Raw genomic sequence first — 23,920 nt, forward strand, 5'->3', positions numbered from 1 at the left:
CGCAGAAAACACCTAATTAAACTTATATACATTGCATCTTTAGTTTGTATCTAATTGTTTAAGGTATTGTCATTATATATCTTAAGGAGGAAATGAAGACACGAACGAATAACAAAGGGAAAGAGCCAGTTATACTAAATAAACGTAAACAAAAAGAAAATGTGTTCACACAAAAAATGAAAAGTAGTCTTCAAGATGTACACCTAAAACTGTTATCATATACCTACACAACTTCTCAATAAAGATATCATTGATTTTTACCCATATTGATCCTATTAACGTCTACGATAAAGCCGAATTATACCTCTTTCGTGGATTCAGTGGAATTCAGAGGTTGGATATGGCTTTATTCAGAGACTGTATAATACTATTAGGAATATAAAGTCCATGTCTTATTGGGTTAAACCAGTTGCAAAATAAGTGTAAAAGTTACATGATCAAATTAATTTAATTAAAGAAAGACCCCTGAATCTGAATTAATTTGATGTTTATATGCACACAATAAATGAATGAAATGTGTTGTGATGCAGGTGCGTTTCAGAACACCTGCATCATTATACATTCCATTCATTTAGTTTACGCATATAAACGTCCAACTTTTAATTCAATACCAAACTGTAACAATTGAAAGAACAAAACCACTATGCAAAGTAAATAAAAAAATCAAATATTTGAACAACCAGGCATGAAAAATAGGAATATTGACAGCTATCTTTTAGAAACATTTGTCAAATGCATTGATTAAAGTCTTAATTCAGGTAAAGAAGCATGAAATTTATATTTATAACGAGTCTCTGTCACGGGCTGTTAGAACGGCGAATTTTGTCTATACTACCCTGTCAGATAGCAATGATAAGTATAAAGGTCCGTTTCAGAAATGGTATAACTAAATACAAAAAAATATCTTACACACCTTTTGTAATGGGTTACTTTCCCCTATACTATAATACCCCTGCCAACGATTGAAAACATGAGCGCGCTTGGGAAAGTTTCATTATTGTGTAGAAATACTCAACAGTTGGGGAAAATATATAGACCGTCTGCTTTGATTCCACAACAACAAAAGAGGTTGCTTTTTATATTTAAAGAAATACAAAACAATTTCCCGCGAAAACTGCATGGACACGGACTTACCAGAATTACAATTGGGGGGTCAAAGTCCACAAATAATATTATAAAATTCTTTATCGTTCAGAGTTTTGAACGTCAAAGTTAAATTATTTATATTGAAGAAGAGTTGCTTTTTTTATTAATTACAGTAAATACGCTTATAACACCTTATTTTTTCAGGAAAAATATATTTTTATATGCAATATGGTACATGCTGACAGTGACATGTACATTTGTAGGTGAAACCTGAAACCATCCAAAAGAAACATGTTGATACTCCCAATTTGCTTAGAGCTGCTTTATTTTATCAAATTGATAAAGTCATTCCTTCAAAACTGGAGATTTGGTTTGAAGACTGGAGGTTTTTTATTCGAAGCATAACAAGTCAAATATGTGTGTAACTTATGGAAAACCTTGCATTAAGTCTGTTTCCATCAGAAAAAATGTTGAATACTCTTTTGGAATAGTTGGAATGACCCTTTTGATGGATTAACACTTGAACATTTTAATGATTTTACTCATTAATTACAATAATTTCATAACAAGAACAGCATTTAACATAAATAACTTTCAATTTTAAGGTGTCATCATTTCTTTATAGCTACTATTAATTAAATAATTTTCATTTAAAAATTGTCACTACAGTAGCTACTTATGCATAAATATGCATCAAATGATTTCATTTCAAATATTCATTACTGGCTTGGCTCCACTTTAACCTTTACTTCCATGCAGCATTGAATTTGGAATAGTACTTTGCTTTCTTGGCAGAAGGTGCTGAAGATGAAATATTACGTTTCTGCATTTTGACAGTTAATAAGAGTGCTCCAAATTGAAAAATTCACATAGTTCCTCCATTGACTTGGATAAAAAAACAAGCCATACTTTGAGTCACTTTCATTTTCGGTGGATGCATGGTCAATGTTGCCATAACCATCAAAAGATCTAATGTCCTACATCAATATTTACACAATGAATCCCAATCCTCGGTAATAATTTGTTTAATCACTTAAGCTTGTGCCACTAAAACTTGGGATAATTGTCAATCATCTCCTGTTGTTATATAATCATCACACCTTTTATTAAATAATATCATGTCGATAACCACTAAAGCAGTAAATTACTGTTTATGACCCTAATTAACATGTTCACCTGTCTACCTGAGATCAACTGGAAATGTCGTTTTTCAATCCACTCAGGTTTTTCCTTCAGTAATTAAAAAAATGGCGTCCAAAATTTGTTTACATTATAATGTTTGGATAGCGGTAGATTTTCTCATTGAACGGTAGGAAGGTTCTAATTCCGGTAGGATTGAACTACTGCCGGTAGGTTCACATGAATGACTCTCTACTTAATTTTCCATATGTTTGACATTGATACTCTTAATTTTCCTAAATTTTTGTTGATACATATATGGCTTGGAGTTTTGTATTTAATTAAAATTAGTTTATTTGATAAAGTATAGTCAAGTACAATTTACAGAGAATACAATATTTGCGTAATCCAGTACTTATAGACATTTTACATGTATTGTTATTGAAGGATCAAAATACCTTATGTCGCTGGTCCATCACTTGAACTTCCCTACTATTTCTGATCACTACACAAAATTATAGTCCAAATGTAATTCCTTTTATATCATTGTAAAGAAGTAAGTTCTTTGGATTTTCAAGTGGCCAATGTCATATAAAACAAAAAAAATGTAAAACATAAATTTAATAAACAAAACAAACTAAAGTAAATTCAAGATAAATGACATCATGAAATGAATAAACATAAATGTAACTAAATATACACGCACAAGACAGAACTAAATATAATGGAATGAAATAAACACATAAACTAAATGATTCGCAGTCTCAACACACCACCATTTTTTCTGCACACCTCCCGGTAAGGTCGAACGTTGCATGTACTGTAAAATTAGCGAATGAAATGGGTTGTTTCCCTTGGACTTTTGTTATAATTATAACTGGACGAAATATAGACTAATTTCACACATTTTTTTGTAGATTTCTATATTGACGAAGAGAACACCAGATGATATATCTTTCACTATAATGCTGTATTCAGTAAGCCATGACTGGTTAAACGAACATATCTAGCACGGACTTCTCGGTTACTTTACAAATTAATATAACGGACTTTGTGCTCCAAAAATAATAAATTCCTAGCTTTCCAACGGTTTTTTTTTTAATCACCGACATTACTTCACCGACTCTAGGCGTTATTACACCATCTCGGGAACATCAGGTTGATAACCATTTTATCACCGACAGGTCGACGCTTCTAGCTATGTGCAAGACGCACACCAAAACCGGGTCTAAAAACCCCTGTAAATAGACATTGAACCCAAAAATTACTTACAACATCTATACCCTTGCATAATATGGCAATTTCTCGTACATTCTGGACCGCGAGCAAGAAATATCATCTCGACAGCAAAATAGACTATAATTTACCATATAAAATTAATTATTAACTTACCTGAGTATTGTAAACATTAGCCTAGGGATATCCATGTCCTGAATTGACAATTATAATTCCCCACTGCTACTTTACCAAACTCAATGCTTCACTCAATGACCATGTGCCGACTGATATAAAACTCACCTGTTAAATTTCTATACGTGTACAATCTCGTGATTTCACAAAAGGTCTACTTGATTCGATTTACCGGTGTTAGTGGTATTTAAAGCTAGGATAGTTTAAATAGTCCTGTATGGAAAAAATGTAAACGACAATTAACTGAAGTTTGTTACAATCATTCAATACCTCTGTTATAACCAGTAAATATATTTCTTGCATTTATTCAGCCTAATAATCAGTGTTTTTTTCCAGGATTTTTAAAGCTTTAGTTACTTTCAAGTGATTAAAATGGTATATTTTTTTTAAAGTACAGTAGTATTTGCATCTGACATAAGATATTTCAGAATCATCTGTTATTTACAGCTCTGTGTAAAGACATGAAATATAACTTAAATGTGCATGTACACTGCATATGAATAAAGCACATAATTTTTTTTTCCATTGTCATGCAAGCATGTTTTCCAGAGAATCCAAATAGCATGCCTGAGATTTCATTAAAAAAGAAACTCCCCAGCTTTTAAGAATCACCAAAAATAGAAATCTTTTACACTCTTGTACATTAAGCAGGGACATGCATCCCTGGCGTAATTATAAATGTCTTTCATAAAAACAAAAAATGCTGTTTTCTCCATTACCACCCTTTGAAGGTATTTGAAATTTCATGCTTGAGTGGTCAAGAGATGGACATTTACTCCACATGTTTGATTAGAAGGTGATTGTTTACACAAAATTTTGACACCTAATGAGAGTTGTAACAAAGTTGGGGTAATAAAATTGTCACTTCCCCCACTTAAGCCAATGCTATTTCTTGTACTTTCAAAGATTTCAAGTGACAAAATGAGACTAGATTATTTTCGTCATACTGAAAAGTGTGTGTGAGGTTGTAGTACGGATTTACATTCAGTTTATAAATATTAGGGAAAAACAGTTCTAAATGTAAAATGCAAATGTATGACCACAGTTTTATTTTACATTATGTAATTTTTGGAATTTTGTTTATGCTACAGTTTTACAAGAATCAAAACCTCCAGTGCTAAAAGCACTTTGATTATATATATATGTTCAAACAATAGCAAAATGATGACCTAACCTTAAAAGGGTTTTGAATAGATACCATCATTTGTCATTAACTTATAAAAGTTAAAAACATTTTTAAGAACTGTTTCTTTGAGTGGGAGAGATTCTTTTAGATACAAATGTTTTTTAATTCCTGTGATGTGGTTTGATTTTGGAGACGGTTGACTGTCTCCATTGAAGTTTTGTTAGAATTTTTATTAAATAATGTGAACAATTTTTCCTTGAAAATAATTATAATGTGGATGAGATATTTTTTGTTTGCATTCTCTGTGTTCAAATATGTCTGTCTACATTTTAATTCTGTTTGCACAAGATGATAATAAAACATATTAAGAAAATAAAATAAAGCTTTATTTAAAGTCGGCAAGACAATAGCAACAAACATAACTTAAGCTTTCAAGAGTTTTTGAACCAAAACAACAATATACACAGGTCAACAAAACATGGCAGACAGCTACACATACAGTTATATACACATAAAACATATATGTAGGAATGTAACAATTCCACTCTGCCACAATCCTATATATATATATATATATATCACAATTCTTGGCTGACAATCCGATTCGTACCACAATTTCTTGTCTTCTTTGTGTTATTTCATTTACATTTCAACAAATTACAAAAAAAACAACACAGAAAAAAACAGTATAAACCTGAAATTATAAAATGTATCTTTTCTGTTAGCTGTTATTCTCTGACATGGAAATTTATGTAGATTTTTTTAAATCTGAAGAAGTGCATTCTTTCCCATTCCAAAACGATAACTGATTTTTGAACTGATTAAAATTAGTTGTGGTTCTAAAAGATTCTAGTTGTGAGTTCTTAAGAGCTGGGACACTATACAAATGTACCTGAAAGATTTTTTACCATAGTATGTTGTTTGTACATAATCCGCAATAAATTAGTACAGTATATCTAAAATAATATTTGTTATTTTTTCTTTTCCAGTAAGTTGATAGTAAAGGTGGTGCAAAGTCATTCAATATTGTAGAAATTCTGTTGCCATTGTTCTTGTTCTTATAAAAGACACTTTTGGCATTTTAGCTTTGACTATTAAATCTTCATATGTTGCATTATATTAAGTCACAGTGTTCTAATGCTCTTTCGTGTATTATTTTAGACTTCAGTGTGTTTTCTTATGAAGAAAATGCCATGATAGTGGGCAAAAATTAAAATTTGAATTACGGTAGTAAATGTGTGAAAAATTGTTAGCCTGTTTGTTTTAAATATCTTCTGATTCTATTCAAAATGTTTAACTGCTGAACTGCTTTTTTATACAATTAGACAATTTTATTTGCACAAACACATTTACAGTAAATGGTTATGGCATGAACAAAAACAGTACAATGTAATATACATTACATATAAACTTAATTTATGACCATGGTGCAACAGTGGTGTAAATCTGATCAAAATAAATTGATCTATAGTTTAAACTTTGATGTTATATATTAATTTATTACCTAATTATAAGGTTTTATCTTGTTTATTAAATATATACATATTTTTCTCTATTTTCAAAATTTATTCAGGACAGGGCAATCTATTGCACTGTCGATGTACTATTGCACGGTGCAATAGTCTCCTTGAGGAGTCTATTGCCCTGACCCCATAATGACCTTTATCTAAGACTTTTGATTGGTTGAACTTTTTTTAAGCGCTTCATTGAATTGGAATTTACACACAAAAAACTTGTGAGTAAAAATGTAGATGTGACTGTCGTCTGCCAATTCGTAATCATGGAGCGGTCTATTTCCTATTCCTGGTCGAATGGTTGTCTTTTTGACATATTCCCCATTTCCATTCTTTATTATATCTCATAGACAAATTAGGTAATAAAACAGTTATTAAATGGATTGGATGCAATAGACCAGAACATTTGTCCTTTGGTACTGAGAATGATCAAGTGTTCTATTGCACTCGGCCGTTTGCCTCATGCAATAGAACACTTGATCATTCTCAGTACCTCAGGACAAATATTCTGGTCTATTGCATCCAACCCATTTAAGAACTGTTTAATAATTTCTGTTAAATTAAATTGACCTTCGATTCCAACATCCATTCATGAATTTGATAGTTATTTTTAGTATTTCTATAGAACTACTGTTTAATATATATGTTATATCTCTTGGTGTGAGGTGAGGTTTTGATGAAAAAATTATATTAAAGTCGTCCAATTTTATTCTGTATTGATTTCTATGTGGTGTGTAGTAGGTGCACACCAAGAAAAAATGATATTCATCCTCGATGTCCCCACTATTACATGATTTACAAATATGTTTTTTTCTCTCTGTATTTTTGTACCGACCCCTTTATTTTTGTTGTGCATGTGCACTCAAATGAAATTTACTGATGTTAGATCTTTCTGTTATAGATTTACATAATTAATATATGGAGTTCATTTCAAAGAGAATTCTTATCAGAAAGAAATAACTTTTGGCTGGTTTAAAAGTGACAAATTTGGCAGGAATATTTTAAGAAACATATTAGTAGAATCTTTTAAAATTGAAAGTAATGTCCAAATTCAATTATCAGTTTTCCAAAATATGTTTTTGTTTACCAATTCATTCAGTGTCCCAAATTTATTTTCAAGATTGGAGGGTTCAGGATTTTCTAAATATCAAATCAATGGTCCATTTAAGGTAAACAGAAATTCCTTACTTGGCATTGAAGTATCAATAATTACAGCTGAAGGTCCAGGCCTGGGTTTCATAAAGATATCTCAAACTGATTTTTTTCCTCAAATGCTCAAGTTAGTCCTCAAATCTTTGATTTCAAGGTTTTTTTTATTGGTCCATATTTGAGTTGAGGAAGGATTTGAGGGAAATCTCAATTTAAGATGTTTTATGAAACCAGACCCAGGACCAGAAGGTCTTAAGTCAGAAATTCAGGATACTGGACCTCAGACCACTACTAATTTGAATCTCTTGTTCATTATGCTGTCAAAAACATATGAGTAGCAAATATAAAATGAATTGCATCTAATGAAGATTTCCAAGAAAAATGTACTGGTAGTCAATAATGATTCATTTGATTAAAGATTCTCAACATTGATTTAATCTTTATAGTATGATCTCCTTTTTTCAACTGAGTGAGAAACATACTGCACGCATCTAATTGTTCATTTTCAATGAAGAAAATGTAAATCAGTGATCCTTTTAGGTGAATACATTAGTCACCGGGAACCCACATTTATTTAGCCCTGCAGACATACAAGACTGAAGTTCCAAGCAGCTTTTTCGACTGTTTATAATGTAACATTTATGGTTGATTGCTGTTTTTTTTTTTAGATGGACAAGCACAAGACCAGAAACTGCCCAAGCTGGCAACATGATGGACATAGGTACCAGAAAAATCTTCTCAGAAGAACATGACATGTTCAGAGAGACTGCAAGAAGATTTTTCCAAGAAGAAATTGCCCCTCATCACTCAAAGTAAGTCAGAACTCCTTCAACCTCTGACTTGTGTATGGAAATTAAACTTTATTATAGCTTTTGAGAAACAACAGTTTGCTCAACTAATAATTAAAATTAAAGACTGAAGTCTTTGAAGTCACAAATCATTAAATATTCTATGCCATTGATTTTGGCTTACTATCAACATTCACAATGGCATGAATGTGATATGCTTTAAAATCAGGTGACGTCTGTTAGAATCTTGGTTCCCTTGATCTGATTGCTCTTTTGTTACTGTGATGACCCAAATGTTTCTCAGTCAAAACAACTGTTTACATGCGGGTAATATTTATGATCTTTAAGTTTCTCTCAATTTTTTACACATATATATATATATTCCTTTCATCTGTGGCAATATACCTTCAGCACCTGCATATGGAGTTTTCATATGAAAACTCAATGTTATGCCAGAGCTTCCTGTAACTAGGCAGACTTTTTGTACTAAGCTAGACTTCTTACAATTAGGCCTCTGGAACAGGGTTATGTTGATACAAGATTGGAGTCATCACTACAGATGTTTTATTGTCGTCATCATGAATTCCTGGATCATTATGGTGTATCTTTCTACATCTTGAAAACTGATTTGTTCAGTGTGTCATAGTTTTTCTTTCCTTTTTCGTCTGCCTTGGACTTAACTTTAAATGAGTAACTCGGCAGGTGTTTCTAGAAAAGCAGAAGATGCTTACCATACTGTTGCACCTGGTCAGCACTCCCAGTTTTTGGTGGAGTCTGAGTTGCTCATTTACTATTGTTACTTTGTATGTATTGTTTTGGTTATTTCACATTCTTTGTTGTGTATGTCTGTTTTCCATGTCGGGTCAATGTCCTTTGATTACTTTCTTTTGATTTCTGCTAGAATCTTGATTCCCTTGATTACTCTTAGAAGACTATCTGAATTTACTTTTGACTGTTGAGCTGAATCTCATCTTCTGTTTTATTTACAATGTACCTCTTTTAAAAAATATCATACACATGTCTTTGTGTGTTTTTTTTGCTTGTTCGAGAATGGGAAGTTTACATCAGTCTTCACGGTTAAGCAGTAGTCCGAAGTCCAAAGCTTGTCAAAATGGAGGTGGGCCTGTAAAATTAACTACTACAGACAAACAGTCACTGTATAAAAATTTCAGAAAAATGTATTTCAGGCCTGTGAACTGGAAAATTAGTTTTGAAGACTGTTACATAAAAAAATGAAATGATAGGTTAGCATTGAATTTATGTAACATTACCCAGTTTCCGATTCAAACTCAGGGTCTTGTTACAATTGACTATATATAGGTCATATATATTATCAGGACCTTGATATCTATATATAGCCATTGCCAGTTGTTTAATCTGGTTTTGGGTAATTGAAAACATTCGGGTTATCACAGTTATGAAAAAGTGACAGAGAATATTAGACGATTAGCGACTTTGAAGACTTTAGTCTTTGATATCATATAGTGCAAAATGTCGCAGATACTTTTTTTTGTGGCTTTATATTCCTCGCAAAAATTAATACTTTAATGTAATAGATTTCCATACAGATTCATTTACATTCAATCACAAATGATAATTGTTGATATATTTTTAAATACACTGTTGAAACTAAAATTTTCTTGTATTTTAGATGGGAAAAGGATGGGCAACTTAGTAGAGAGGTAAGTGATTTAATGTGGTGGGACTGAAGACTGATTCTTCTGTGATCCATCTGGTACCAGTCTTACATTACATATCCCTTAGCTAGTGTAGTACATCAAAACATTACACAGAGCAGGGTACTTTCTACATACATAATGTTCCTGTCCAGAAATACATGAAGTATCTGAAAAGTATCTGACTGTAGGAATCAGTCAGTCCGTTAAACATTTTTCCAAACTTTTGTCCAATCAGAAAGCATGTTACATCTGAAATTAAATTATTTCACAAGAACTGTAATCCATCATATTTCTAAATAAAAGAATATTGCATTTATTCACAGTAACAGATCTTACAATTGATCAGTCAAGAAATCACTTCACAATATTCACTTATTACCATACATTTGATTAATGTATAGTTAGGCCAAGAAAAAAAAATTATGTCTGTTTAAGGTTTCATTGGAAGAAAAAATAGCGTGGGTAGGTAGGTTAAATCATTTTATTTTATAGGGAGGCTTATGGGAGAATTGCTTTAAAAAATGATAGCTTAGCAGCATTTCATAAAAAAAAAAAAAAAAAAAAATACCAGCAAAAAAAGTGCTAGAGAAGGCAGAAAAAATAAGGGTAGGTAGGGTAACCTTTAACAGACATTTTTTTTCTCTGGCCTTATAACATTATTTGAAATATAAAGATTGACTTGTATTAAAGTTTAAAAAGTATGTCCCACATTCTTGATTTCAGAAAAAAGAATAAATTATGTTTTTTTACTGGGTGACAATGCTGTGTACCTGTATTGTTAATGTTGAAAAAAATTTCAACAAAACGGGTTCCTGCCACTGACATTTACAATATATATAAACTTGTTGAATGCATCAAGCATTCACTATTTGTCATGGCCCCTGTATTTTTGGTTATTGATATATCATATTTTCCAGAAATCTGTCTGGTTTTCATTCCAGTTATTTTTTGTATTATTACTGGTTAAATGTGTTCTAGTTATCATATTTTGTATAAACGAAAACTTTCCTGCCCGTTTCCTCTGTTAAATGTGATTATTTCTTTTCACCCATTTACCTGTGAAATCACTGTAGGTGTGTATGTTAATCAATTTTTATAGTTACGGTTGTATACATGGGTGCTCACCGTGTATGTACATGGGAATCATCAAAAATGTTGATTGTGGATTATAGTTAGGAATTCATGTTTTTCTTTACATATGGTGCATGCTTTGATAATTTTTGTGATTAATTTAGGTAATTGAGTTGTATGTTTTGGTTATGTTTACAGACAGTATTCATAACTGATATTTGGTACATTAGGTTTATTGTACATGCATTTTTGGATATGTGACACATTGTTATTGATTTTTATGTGCTTAAACCTATGTTATAAAGAAGCTTCATTTCTCTTTGTAGCTTTTCACCGTAGGCATATGCATTCGCATATTACATCACTCTGTGCGATTGGAATAAACTATTCAACAGTTTAATTGGCTTGTCAGTTACTGGCATATGGCAGCACTTGATGTCAACTTGGCTCATTTGCAGTCACACTATTATATTATTATTATAATTTTTTTTTATTGTACATCTGCAAGCAGGACTGGTTTAGCTTTTGTCTTATCTAAATTTTTACTTATGTTTAGGCATGGGAAAAAGCAGGTGCCAATGGTTTCCTTGGTGTTAACACCCCAGAGAAGTTTGGGGGTATCGGAGGAGATGTACTTTCTACAGCTGTCACATGGGAGGAACAGTGAGTATGAATGTCCTTCTGTGAAGCCTTCATGAATTCAAGAATCTGTGAATGAATAATTTAATCCTAAACATGAAAATTGGTGCCAACGAATAAAAGTACTTTCGCAGTATAAGATATCGTTTTTGGATGCTCTCCAGGGGGAATAATCCAGCTTAAGGTTTTAATGTTCTAAAACTTGTTACAAAAATGTAGTGTCACTCTTCCTTAACTGTAAAATGGATTATATTTTATAATGGCCAGACATCAATTGTATAAATTCATATATTAAGGTAATTGTCATTACATGTACCCCACTCCTGAAAAAAAATTGGCTAATAATTGTCCAGTATTAGCACCACATGAAGACCATGTATTTCTCATAAAAAGTTGACATTTTATGCCAAGCCCCTGTTTTAGCTCTACACAATCAATGCTGGAGTTACCGCTCTTTTATGTTTCCACTCAAATAAATATGGAGATAAAACATTTTGCTCGAATGCAAATATTTTTACTTCAAGTGTAGGTCATGGATGGGGTAAAATTGTTACATAGTTATTTAGTGACTGGGTACGGCTAGGTATAAAACCTACTGAATAGGGTAAGTTCCATACCCAGTCACTAAATGACTATACACTAATACTACCTTGTCATAATGATTGAATGGAGATAATCCATCAGGTTCTGACATGTTACAAGCAGGGGTTATCACTTAAGTTAACTCACTCACAGTTCTAGTTTACATTGTGAAACATGTCTTAAATGAACCCTGAGTAATCCAAACCCTGTCTAAACCAGACATTTTTAAAGTCTCTAGATATCAGTTTAAAGTCCAAGAAGCATTAGGTTTAGACTGGTTTCATTGTTAAGACTTTAATTATCAATCCATATAAATTACAAACATTGCCTATTGTAGATGTGATACAACAGTGAAAAACCCACTGAACAAGAGTAATCAAGGGAACCAAGGTTAAAGTGGTAATCAAAATGTAATACAGGGACAAAGACCAGACATGGAAAACAGACATACACAACAAAGAACACAAAATAACTGAAATCATACATACAAAGTAACAAAAGCAAATGAGCAACTCGGACTCCACTTAAAACTGGGAGCATGGACCAGGTGCAACGGTAGGGTAAGCTTCCTCTGCTTTTCTAGAAACACCTGCCGAGTTGCTCATAAGTAGTTAAGTCCAGGGTAGACAAACGAGGAAAGGAAAACTGTGACCCGTTGAATAAATCAGTTTACTTTTTTGAAAGAATGTGTTTTCAAGATCAAAGGGTCATTGATGGTAATTAAGTATTAGTATTGTTTTCGTAAATTACCTATCAACAGAGTCTAATAATTTCACCCCTATGTTGTGTTGGCTTGGGTACAGGTCACATTAAATGACAGTTAAAAGATCGTGAAGGTCGTACTATTAAATGACCCCAGTTGCCTGACGTGTGTACACACCAATTAACAGGCAACCAGTGACAAAATGTAATCTCTGGATTAAATTTGTTGTTTAAACTACTGTCCCTTTCTATTATCATCTGTTCACTGATGAAATACAAACCGGCCAGTGAATGAATTATTAATTACGTAATCATTTACAGTTTTTTTGACACATTTATTACAGGTGAACAATAAACAGACAGCCGGAATTGAGAGGTTTTTATTTGAAATATGTAACTAAAACTATGAAAAAATGGCCGATGGACGGTTTTAGGTGGTGGCCGGTCTAATGAAGACAAAACATGCAGGTTTTAAGATATATCAGCCGGGACTTTTGAAAACAGCCGGTTTGAAGGGAAGACCAGTTTTCTGAAGGTCCAGTTTGGAGAAGTTTCACTGTATTTTCTTCCAGTTCTGTCAAATGTCACTTTACCCTACTGGTGCATCTGGCCCATGCTCCCAGTTTTTAGTGGAGTCCAAGTTGCTCATTTACCTTTGTTACTTTTTATGTATTGTTTTAGTTACTTTATGTTCTTTATTGCGTTTGTCCGTTTTCCATGTCTGGTCTTTGTCCCTGAATTCCATTCTTTTGATATCCGCTAGAATCTTGGTTCCCTTGATTACTCTTTTTATTGTTACTCAAAATGATCTTGAGTAGTATTTTTAGAAATGTAGTAATTGCACTATTTTTTTTTAACAGAATGTATGTGAACTGTTCAGGACCTGGCTTTACACTACACTCTGACATAGTGATGCCTTACATTACACACTATGGTACTCAAGAACAAATAGAGAAGTTTATTCCAAGGATGACAGCAGGAACTTGTATTGGTGCTATAGCAATGTCAGAGCCTTCAGCTGGCAGGTATAGATTTACAAATATATAAATTAGAATTATCACTGTCACCTCACCAGTATTGTGTTGGTCATGTTAATGTAACCTACTAATCTTGTATCTTGCATATGGTATTAAAATTTCCTGACCTAGTTTTGAATACTGCTAAAAAAATTGAGAAAATCACTCATCAATTATGTTGAAAAAATTCTGAATCAAGTTTTTATCAATACAATACTTTCAAAAAATTTTGCTAGGAATTCATTGTATAACATCTTTTCACTTGTTTTTTTTTTTTTTTACTTTCATGAACAGCTTAATGGACTGCCAAAATAGCTTCATAGCCTAAATTATCATTTCAAGAGGCTGACAGATAATTTAAACAGTATACATTATTCAAATATAGTTAAAAAAAAAAGATGTAGCTTAATGACTATGACACTAACCCTCAAATAGAAAAAAGGCTCTGCAAAGCATTCAATACATAGTAGGATACACACAAATTGGCAAGCTTTAAGGAGATAGACCTAGGGTAAAGTCTTGAAATCAGTGATGTTTGTATCATGTTCAATTCACCAAAGCCTATCAAGCTTTCAATTGAAACAGAATGAAATCAATCCAAGTTGCTTTGGTGCTTACAAATGATTGATGTAAAATGCTGAATACAAACATTCCAATGATTTTTAAGAGTTGTGTCCCTTACCCTAGGTCTACCTCCTTAAATCAGGTCTTATAGGAAAGCTTACAAAATTTGTAGACCTGTCATTCCTTGGTAAATATGCTTTTTGAGATAAAACAAACCATTTAAGATGAGGTTACACACTTTTTTCTTCACTCATTATATCCAATGAAAACATGTTTTGGCAATGTCACAATGATTGGGGTATCCTGTCTTGCTATAGGTATATTGCTTATTTAATGCAGCATTTTAATGAAGAAATATGTCCAAGTTATGAAACTCTAAAATTTCATGCACTCACGAAAGAATAACAGGATAATTAATTGGAAAGAGTGAATAACTAATTATGATCATGAGTGCTGAACTGAACTTATTCAGCAAACAAGTTAATTCTTAATTTGTTCTTGGCACAAGTGATTATATTTTGGCTATTCACAATGACCAGTTGATTGTCCTATTTAATACATAGATTTTTCCATAATATATTGCTTTTTTCAACATAAATTTTAAATTTTGTGATCATCAGATTGAAATTTTGGAGGGAGAAAGTCCAGGAGTGAAATTACCAAATTCATTTCACAGTGTGAATTATCAACTTTTTTACTCAGGGAACATTCAGTAAATCACTGCTATCTATATACATGTAATAATTCCCAGATCTTCAATAGGACATGTGAAAGAATCTATCTGCCTTTTAAGACTGTTATTGTGCAAGACCTAAAAATTAAAACTAACAAGCCAAATGTTCATGAAAATCTAACTGAAAAAAGAGGTAACTCGTATGAAAATGGAATCCCCAGCAGACAAACACAATGGTGTTTCTAAAATTTACAGAGTGTTTCATTTTGTTGGTGGGTTACATAAGGATGATTTTCATTTGTATCCCGGGTAAAGAAAATTTATGGTAGGGTCAGTAGAAAAATTCCCTTTTGACTTTCGAGATTTTCCCAAGTATCGTCGATATCGGATGGAAAACCTTATGTGCTCCGAATAGACACCTGCTCCAAAGGGAGATAATGTTGACAAAATGTTGGTCTGCAAGTCATAATTGGGCGCCACCATGATTGATTGAGCTGAGTCATCACTAAGTTGGTTTTTATAGTGAAAGTAGATAAGTAATCTGTAAAAGTGTCAGAAGAAAATTTAGGACTTGCTTCTAATTTTTCTCAGCCAGATCGCACAGCTAAAAAGATTGAGGCACATCATGAAAAAGAAATGTTGGAAAGCATTGCCAATTAATGTGATTTGCAGCTGGAATACTGGTGTTTCTGAGGAAAATCTAATGATTGCCAGTCAGCTTTTTGAATATTTCTCCTTTCAATACATGCAATTAAAAGCTTAACAAGATGGCATAGATTGGTTATAAAAACGTAGATATATTTACAAAAGATTTTTGTCTATATATTGAACTGCAGTACAGTGAGCTTTTATCGGTATCAAACCGGTGTCAATAGTTTTAAAATCGGAAACTATCAGCATAAATCAATAAAATCTGACGATGATCAATACTATTGATTCCGTTAGATAAGAGTTATGCAAGATGGCTATTTACATGTTTTTAAAAAATTCGAATTATGCACAACCTTGTGCATTTTACAAAGGTGCATTTTGCATTATAGATTATATATTTTTGTTAACAAAGATATAATTTTTCTTTAAAACTCAACTTAATGCAAAGGTGGTCATTTCCTTTTACAGTTTCTCATTTACAACCAAAAAAAAAAAATAACTAGGACAAGACAACCACACAATAAGTCTTGACTTGGTGAAGATTCAGATAAGTACTGTAGGATTGTAACCTTGCAGTATTATAAATTGGTAAAGTCTTCTTACCTCTGTTATGAAGGGGAGATAATCTTAATTAATATAAGGGTGATAATGATGATTTCTTTTCTTTGACAGTGATTTGCAGGGAATAAGAACAAATGCAAAGAAAGATGGAGATGATTGGATTCTCAATGGTAGTAAAGTGTTCATTACTAACGGTTGGATGGCTGATGTTGTGATAGTTGTTGCCATTACAAACACAGAGGCCAAATCTGCTGCTCATGGTATTAGTTTGTTCTTGGTTGAAGATGGAATGAAGGGATTTAACAAAGGGAGAAAATTAGAAAAGATTGGATTTAAAGCTCAGGTTTGTAATATTCACTAGACAGTGCTAAGTTAATTAAACTGAAACATCAACTGCATTTTTTACTTTGTTGAATTAATCTGTATTAAATTCTTGCTTTATGGAAATTATCAATGATGCTGTAGGTACTTATAAGGTAAAAGTAGTTTACAGGAAAAAATTGGATTAACTAACTTAATCAAGAAGCCACAAAATGTCCCCGGGGTTTGACAGGTGCTTGTAATTTAAAACAACTGAATAATTTTGTTGTTTTTTTGGTTTTTTTCATGAAGAGACAGCCATCAATCAAAGACAAAGTTTTGAGAGATGTATTTTCAACTCCTAGGAAATCAAACTGCAGGCTTTTAAAATTGAACTGAATTTGGGAAACAGATTCTAAATGTTTTAACAAGTTGTTATAGAAAAAAAAAGTGGATTTCATTACTCATCATGATATAATATCCCATAATGCAATCACTTTGTCCGTCTGTTACACTTATCGTAACAGATTTTTCAATTTCTGTTGGAGAAAATGCCTAAATATTTGGTTTATTGCTTTTGCATGATGACTTATACCATTTCTCCCTTTCCCAGGTTTGACATAAGGAAGTAGACCTTGGGTAAGGGATACAACTCTGAAAAATCATTGGAACATTGTATCAAGCATTTTACATCCATCTTACTTAAGCATCTAATTAATTTGGATTGATTTTATTCTGCTTCAAATAAAAGCTTGTGAGTCTTTGGTGAAATTGACTATGATACAAACATATCTTTGATTTCAAGAGTTATGCCCTTACCCTTGGTCTATTTCCTTAAGTGTTTGAGTAGGGGTATTCTTAGCCCGACATAGGGTGCAACCTTTTGTGTTAAGTCTGACATTTATGAAATATGCTCTATACAATATCTGTCCATGATTTCTGTTAACTGGTTGTAATTTAGGACACAGCAGAGTTGTTCTTTGAAGATGTACGTCTACCCAAATCAGCCTTGCTGGGAGAGGCCAATAAAGGATTTTACTACTTGATGCAAGAACTACCCCAGGAAAGACTGTTGATTGGTGCAATGGCTATTGCCTCTTGTGAATTTATGTTTGAAGAAACAAGGAATTATGTCAAGATGAGGAAAGCATTTGGCAAAACATTGGCAAATTTACAGGTAGATAAATGCTTCACCATTGTGTAAATATTTTATTGTTGGCTGAAACAAATATCTTAATCAAATTTAAAGTATCCAAATATTAGCAAACTGCTCAACCATTGGATTAGAGATATTTCAAATAATTAACAGAAAATTGTAATGTCTAAGATCATGGATATGTTATTTTTGCCCTAAAAAAAAATCAGGGAGTTGTAATGTTGTCAACTTGAATAGACTGTTTATAGTAATATGATATTGCCTTATTTTATTATGACGTTGCTTTGAAACCACAGCTATGGATGATTTGCAATTCCTATATGAGCAGCATGCACCTTATTGAGCGTGACTTGTGTGTTTGTAAATAACTGCGCACCTTAAATCATGTAAACAAACACACTTAACATTCTGATGTGTATCAGATGTTATCATTCATTTCAGCAGCGAGAATGGACATCAAATTCATATTAAATAAATATGTTAGACATTATGTTTTCGAAAAAAATATATTGTACTTCCAACTTACTTATAAAAAAAATTACTTACACATGTACACGGTAGCACTCGCCACGTGTGCCATCATGAATGAAAACAGACAATAACTATCATGAATGAAAAAAACATTGTACTTGTCCATGTGTGAACTCCGTGACCTTATTATGCAAACAACTATTGCCATGTCTGAACTCTTAAACAGGTTTAGACTGTGTCCCTTATCTTAGGTCTACCTTCTTAAACCAGACATTGTATAAAGTCCTTTCATATCAATTTCATTATGTTTTATACCTGTTTATACCAACTAAACTCTACAAAAATTTTAGAGTCCAAACAGGGTTTGGTTTTGACAAGTTTTACGGTATTCATGATTTAAACTTTTAGACTATGCAGCACAAGTTAGCAGAGCTGAAGACAGAAATCTGTGTTGGCAGAGCTTTTATGGACCAGTGTCTTGAAATCCATAATGACAAGGGATTAGATAATGTTATGGCTTCCATGGCAAAATATTGGTAGGTATGCTAACAATATGAATTAAAAGAAAATGAATGGTTCTCTTGGTCAACCATGGAGTGAATTAAAATGAAAATAAATTTTTTGGAAAGAAAAAATATTGAAGGGAAATACCTGGAATATAATATTCTTTGGTTGACCCTGAAGTGAATTAAATTGAAAATCATCTTTGTTGGTGGGGGGGGGGGGAAATAAGGGAAATAACACTATGTAATATTCTGTATGATAACCATGAAGTGAATTGAAATGAAAATCAATTTTTTTTATTTGGAAAAGAAAAATAGTTAAAGGGAAATAACTCTATGTAATAAACATGAAGTAAAGAATTTATAGGAAATAGCTCTATGTGGTAAATAGTGTACAGGGATGTTATTATTGTGATCTTAAAATTATGTGTAAAAATGAGTTTACAAAATTACATTTTTATTATTCACACATCTTAATGATTTGTTTACAGGCTGAATTAAGTTTGTCTACAACCGAAAAAAATTGTTCTCTTTTGTAATTAAATATTTTTAATGAAACCCCCTGTGTAATCCAGTAGTAATTACTTTTATGGAATTTCTGTATTTCCTACGAACTTTTACTGCAAATTACTCTCCATGTATTGTAAAATCCAAGTTGAAAATCAATGAAGATTTTCAAGTTTTAAAAAAAGGTAGATTTATGTAGGGTTTTTTTTTGTTGCTCTAGATTTCACTATATAATCAAGTATCATACATTTATTGTTATTATTTATTATACAATCATTTTTTAAAATGATTTTAGGGCTACTGACTTGCAGAACAGTGTAGCAACCAGATGTTTACAAATGCATGGTGGATGGGGCTACATGTGGGAGTATCCAATTGCTCGGGCTTTTGTGGACTCTCGTGTGCAACCAATTTATGGTGGCAGTAATGAAATAATGAAAGAACTAATTGCTAGGAGCTGTATTCAAGATAAATAGCAAACTATTCTTATATGACTTGAAATTGTGATATTTAGATTTATATTTATATTCAGTGTTTGTGAGCATGTTAAACATGTGTAATTTGATTACAACAGTTTCCTCTAAACTCTCATTTTGTATTACCTCAATCTAAAGTGAAAAATTGTATGTTTTGTTTCCTTTTGTTTTGTTTTGTTTTTTTTTCAAATGGAAGGACAATTTACAACAGAATTCTTAGCAAAGCTTTGTATTTTCACATAAATATTAATTCAATGTTTTTTATAATGACATTCGAAGGTAAAATTCAATGCAATCCAAGATATTTTATGCTGTTCTTTGATTCACGCTTTAATGACTGGGTCCAGTAAGATTCCTGTACTTAAATATATTTTATTATTTTGTATGGATTTTTGTTTTCAACTATTGAATGTAATTCTTGTCTCTTGTTGTTTGAAACATGTAGTGATTTTAATGCCACTTTTTTGGACAATGAATAATGGCATGACTAGTTTGTAAATTCTCTTGATAAAAAACTTAAATTAAACCCCCACTTGCAAAGTGGTACGATTTTACACCAGGGAATGAAATTTGTCTTTGTAGAGTTTGTGAAGATTTTTTCTTGCATACTTAATTTGTTTTGTGATTTTAGATTGAAAGGATGACATTTAGAATACCCTAATAGATGAATAAGATGAAAGAAAGAATACAGAAATAAGAATTTCTAAGACTTCAAAGAGACATAACGTTCTAACTTCTATTTGGCTTTTTTTCTTTGTGACCGAACCATTTAATTCAAAATAATCTGCATAATATAGTACTAATGTGATATTTATTGTAGCTTTTCATGGCATAATATAGAGGAAGAAACAGGGTAGGAAACTCACTCAAATTCTAGCCAGTCCTGAATACAATTTTTCAATAAATTTACTATATGGCTATATAAATTTTGCTAAAATTGGCCGGTCCTGCCAAAAAATAGCCAGTCATGGGCTGGGGGGCAGGCTACTTTTTCTAACTCTGAAAGAAATGAGTAAAAACTTGTTTGTGCTCACTCCTCCCATTTGTCTTTGACAAGGAGAAGTTTTTTTAGTAGAGTACATAGACAACAATGTCAATATTATTATTCTACAATTAGAATTTACTAAAACTTTTCCTTGTCACTGATGTCTAGATTAGGCCCTGGTTTTCAAATGTGTAGAAAGATTGGATCATCTCTAGGAGGTATTTCTATCCCTGTTCTTTTTTTTTTCAGAAATTTGATGCTCTGATAAAGCATTGTCAAGTTTTTACAGATTATCTCATGAACTTATAAATTGTGTGGTACTGTTCCTTTTGATAGACACAATATATTAAGCAGTAATTTTAACAATGACAAAAATTCTGAGGCACTCCGATGAATTACAATGAGTTCAGGTCAGTAAATGCATGCCATGAAAACTGACTGGTGTATGCACTGTAGTCTAATAACATGTACATCTAAATTGTCAAGCATATTTACAATGAGTTGAGGTCAGTAATTGCATGCCATAAAAACTGACTGGTGTATGCACTCTAGTCTAATAATATGAACATCTAAATTGTCGAGCATATAATGAAACAGATGGTGTAATTTCTTTTGTGCAACTTGTTATTGATAATCAGTAATTAATTGTTTCATCAGAAATAAATTACAAAATGATTTTATAAGTAGCAATTCTGCCATCATCATTATCCCATTGTATATGAGTTAAAAAAAAATAATTGTTACACTAACCTTCCACCCCTAATTTTTTGGGCCTACCCTAAATTTTTTGCCCATTTTATGACTAGCACTATTAAAATCTAAATGTGTCTACAGCACAAAGCAGTGACTTAAAAACTTAGGAAAAAATAAGGAAGTTTTGTTACCTACCTACCTTAGTTTTTAGGGCATGTTAGCAGAAAAAAAGGTGTTTTTTTTTTTCTTGACCTGAGAGCTTGTATTACATCTATGGATTTGGTTATTAATATAGTTGCAGAATCATCAAATGGAATGTAGTGAATTCCCCTCTTGTTATAAGATTTTCTTAATTTCATGCCTGAACAGCCCCAAGTTTTTCTGAACCCCTCCCCTCTCTTATGATCTGCCACATTACCTTACATTAGAACTGCAGAAAAAAGGTCAAATTTTATGGCTTTTCTTCACCAAAGTTTTTCTGAACTCCTTCTCTTATGATCTGCCACTTATCTTACATTAGAAGTGCAGAAAAAAGGTCATTTTATCGCTTTTTTCTACTTAAGTTTTTCTGAACCTCCTCCCCTCTCTTATGATCTGCCACTTTATCTTACATTAGAAGTGCAGAAAAAAAGGTCAGATTTTATTGCTTTTCTCTACTTCAGTCCAATGAAATGGTTCAATAACTAGTACATGTATGTAGAGTTGTAATGTAGTCCATCTTTGAGTCTCCCAAACTTCCTATCTTTTCTTTTAACTCCTTTTCTCACAGTTGTCAAAGAGGGTCTTTTGTCCTACCATGACACTTGTTGCTCCCATAGTATTTCAATGTGGATCCTGAAAAATTAGGAAGATCTGGATACTTCAATTTAAGATTATTATCAGAATACAATAGCATTAAACCTGTGATTTTTCAACTCTATACTTCTATTCCCCATACTCAGTTAAAATCCTGAATCAAAAACATACATTATAAAAAGAGATGTATACCTAGATACAAATATGTAGTTTTTGGTAGAGATTCCTCGATTCCTCCTACTTAGCAAAAAAAAACTTTCCAAATCATCTTCCAAATATACCGAAGATGTTTTCAAATTGCTGGATTTTTTTGTCCAGTGTGGTGGACGCATTTTTTTTCAACAAATGTTCCGCATTCTAATGGGAACAAATTGTGCTCCTCTACTTGCTGACTTATTCCTTAACTCTTTTGAGGCTGGCTTTATAGCTAATCTGATCCAAAAAAGGAACATCGTTTAGCTAGATCCCTTAATCTCAGTTTCCGCAATATAGACGACACATTATCATTAAACAACCCTAGTTTCGAGGTTGATAAATCGCATCTAGCCCAAAGAACTTGATATAAAGGATACTACAGACACTGAGGTCGGCCTCATATTTTGACCTACACTTAGGGAAAACTATTGACAAAACTATAGACAAACGCGATGACTTTTCATTCAGTATTGTCAACTTTCCTTTCATCTGTGGCAACATCCCCCCGGCACCTGCGTATGGAGTTATCACATCACAACTCTTACGTTATGCTAGAGCTTACCGTAACAACGCAGAATTTTTGTATCATTCTTACATTATGGCTTCTGGAACGCGATTATATTGCTACAAGAATTGAAATCATCACTCCAGATGTTTTATGGTCGTCGTCATGAACTCGTGGATCGTTACGGTGTATCCATCTGCACCATGATTTAAAATTGATTTGCTCAACGTGTCTTGGTTTTTCCCTTCCTCTTTCGTATACCCTGGACTAAAATTTTTATAAGCAACTCGGTGGATGTTTCTAGAAAAGCAGAGGACGTTTAACCTACCGGTGCACCTGGTCCATACTCTCTGTATTTAGTGGAGTTTGAGTTGCTCATTTACTTTTGTTACTTTCTATGTATTATTTTGTTATTTTATGTTCTTTGTTTTTGTTTGTTTTCTAAGCCTGTTTTTTGTCCCTGGATTACATTCTTTTGATTTCCGCTAGAATCTTGGTTCCCTTGGTTATTCTTTTCACATGATGGTTTTTTTTTAATTGCTGTTTCAAATTACATTTTGGTCACAGGTCCTTTTGTGGCCTTGTGCTGACATTTTTTTCATCGCAGGCCATGCAGTGGGGTTGTTGTCACTATGACACATTCACCATATCCATTCTCGTTATACGCGTAGTACATAGTATATTGTCCAAATTTATACATTTGTGCTACTGTTAAAAGCTCTTCCTTAGCTCATGCTCACCCCGGTCCCTACAAAAATTCAAAAATTTTAGCAAAACTCCTCATACACAAAAAAATCGAACATGTATGTCAAACTGATGAATATTAAGTAATTGAATTTGAAATATGCCAGATTTCAGAAAATGTGAGAGGCAAACCTTTTTGAGGTTTATAGACACATTTCATAAAATTTTGATATTTTCTCAATCCTTTATTTGAAACCTTAATTTTGTATAACTACATGTATGACATTAAAAAGTTCATATATCTATTATTGTAACAAAAT

At 32.3% G+C, this 23,920-nt stretch overlaps 1 protein-coding gene and 1 long non-coding RNA gene across 2 annotated transcripts; one reads left to right on the forward strand and one right to left on the reverse strand.

The window, feature by feature from the left end:
- The first annotated feature begins 930 nt into the window (after positions 1–930).
- LOC148612770 (long-chain specific acyl-CoA dehydrogenase, mitochondrial-like) lies at positions 931–21,404 on the forward strand. Its single transcript, XM_088594496.1, has 9 exons — positions 931–1,068; positions 8,073–8,216; positions 9,844–9,874; positions 11,499–11,605; positions 13,726–13,890; positions 16,442–16,673; positions 17,592–17,807; positions 18,666–18,793; positions 19,563–21,404. The coding sequence occupies exons 1-9, from the start codon at positions 971–973 to the stop codon at positions 19,741–19,743; spliced, it is 1,302 nt and encodes a 433-aa protein (XP_088450622.1). The 5' UTR covers positions 931–970; the 3' UTR covers positions 19,744–21,404.
- Positions 2,812–3,872, reverse strand: LOC148612771 (uncharacterized). The gene is made up of 2 exons (XR_015924491.1): positions 3,598–3,872; positions 2,812–3,443 (listed from the first exon to the last, which is right to left on the reverse strand). It is a non-coding gene; the product is annotated as an uncharacterized LOC148612771 (long non-coding RNA).
- Positions 21,405–23,920: the final 2,516 nt, after the last annotated feature.

This window comes from Perna viridis, chromosome 7 (assembly GCF_037379345.1).
Source record: "Perna viridis isolate PV_CMFRI_1.1 ecotype Kerala chromosome 7, ASM3737934v1, whole genome shotgun sequence".
In the NCBI taxonomy this organism is placed as follows: Eukaryota; Metazoa; Mollusca; class Bivalvia; order Mytilida; family Mytilidae; genus Perna; species Perna viridis.

Bases quoted from the DNA above. Each gene is read 5' to 3' on its own strand.
- LOC148612770 (XM_088594496.1), top strand. From the start codon at position 971: ATGAGCGCGCTTGGGAAAGTTTCATTATTGTGTAGAAATACTCAACAG. The intron at 1,069-8,072 runs GTTGCTTTTTAT...TTTTTTTTTTAG, and splicing joins ATTCCACAACAACAAAAGAG to ATGGACAAGCACAAGACCAG. The intron at 18,794-19,562 runs GTAGGTATGCTA...AAATGATTTTAG, and splicing joins GCTTCCATGGCAAAATATTG to GGCTACTGACTTGCAGAACA.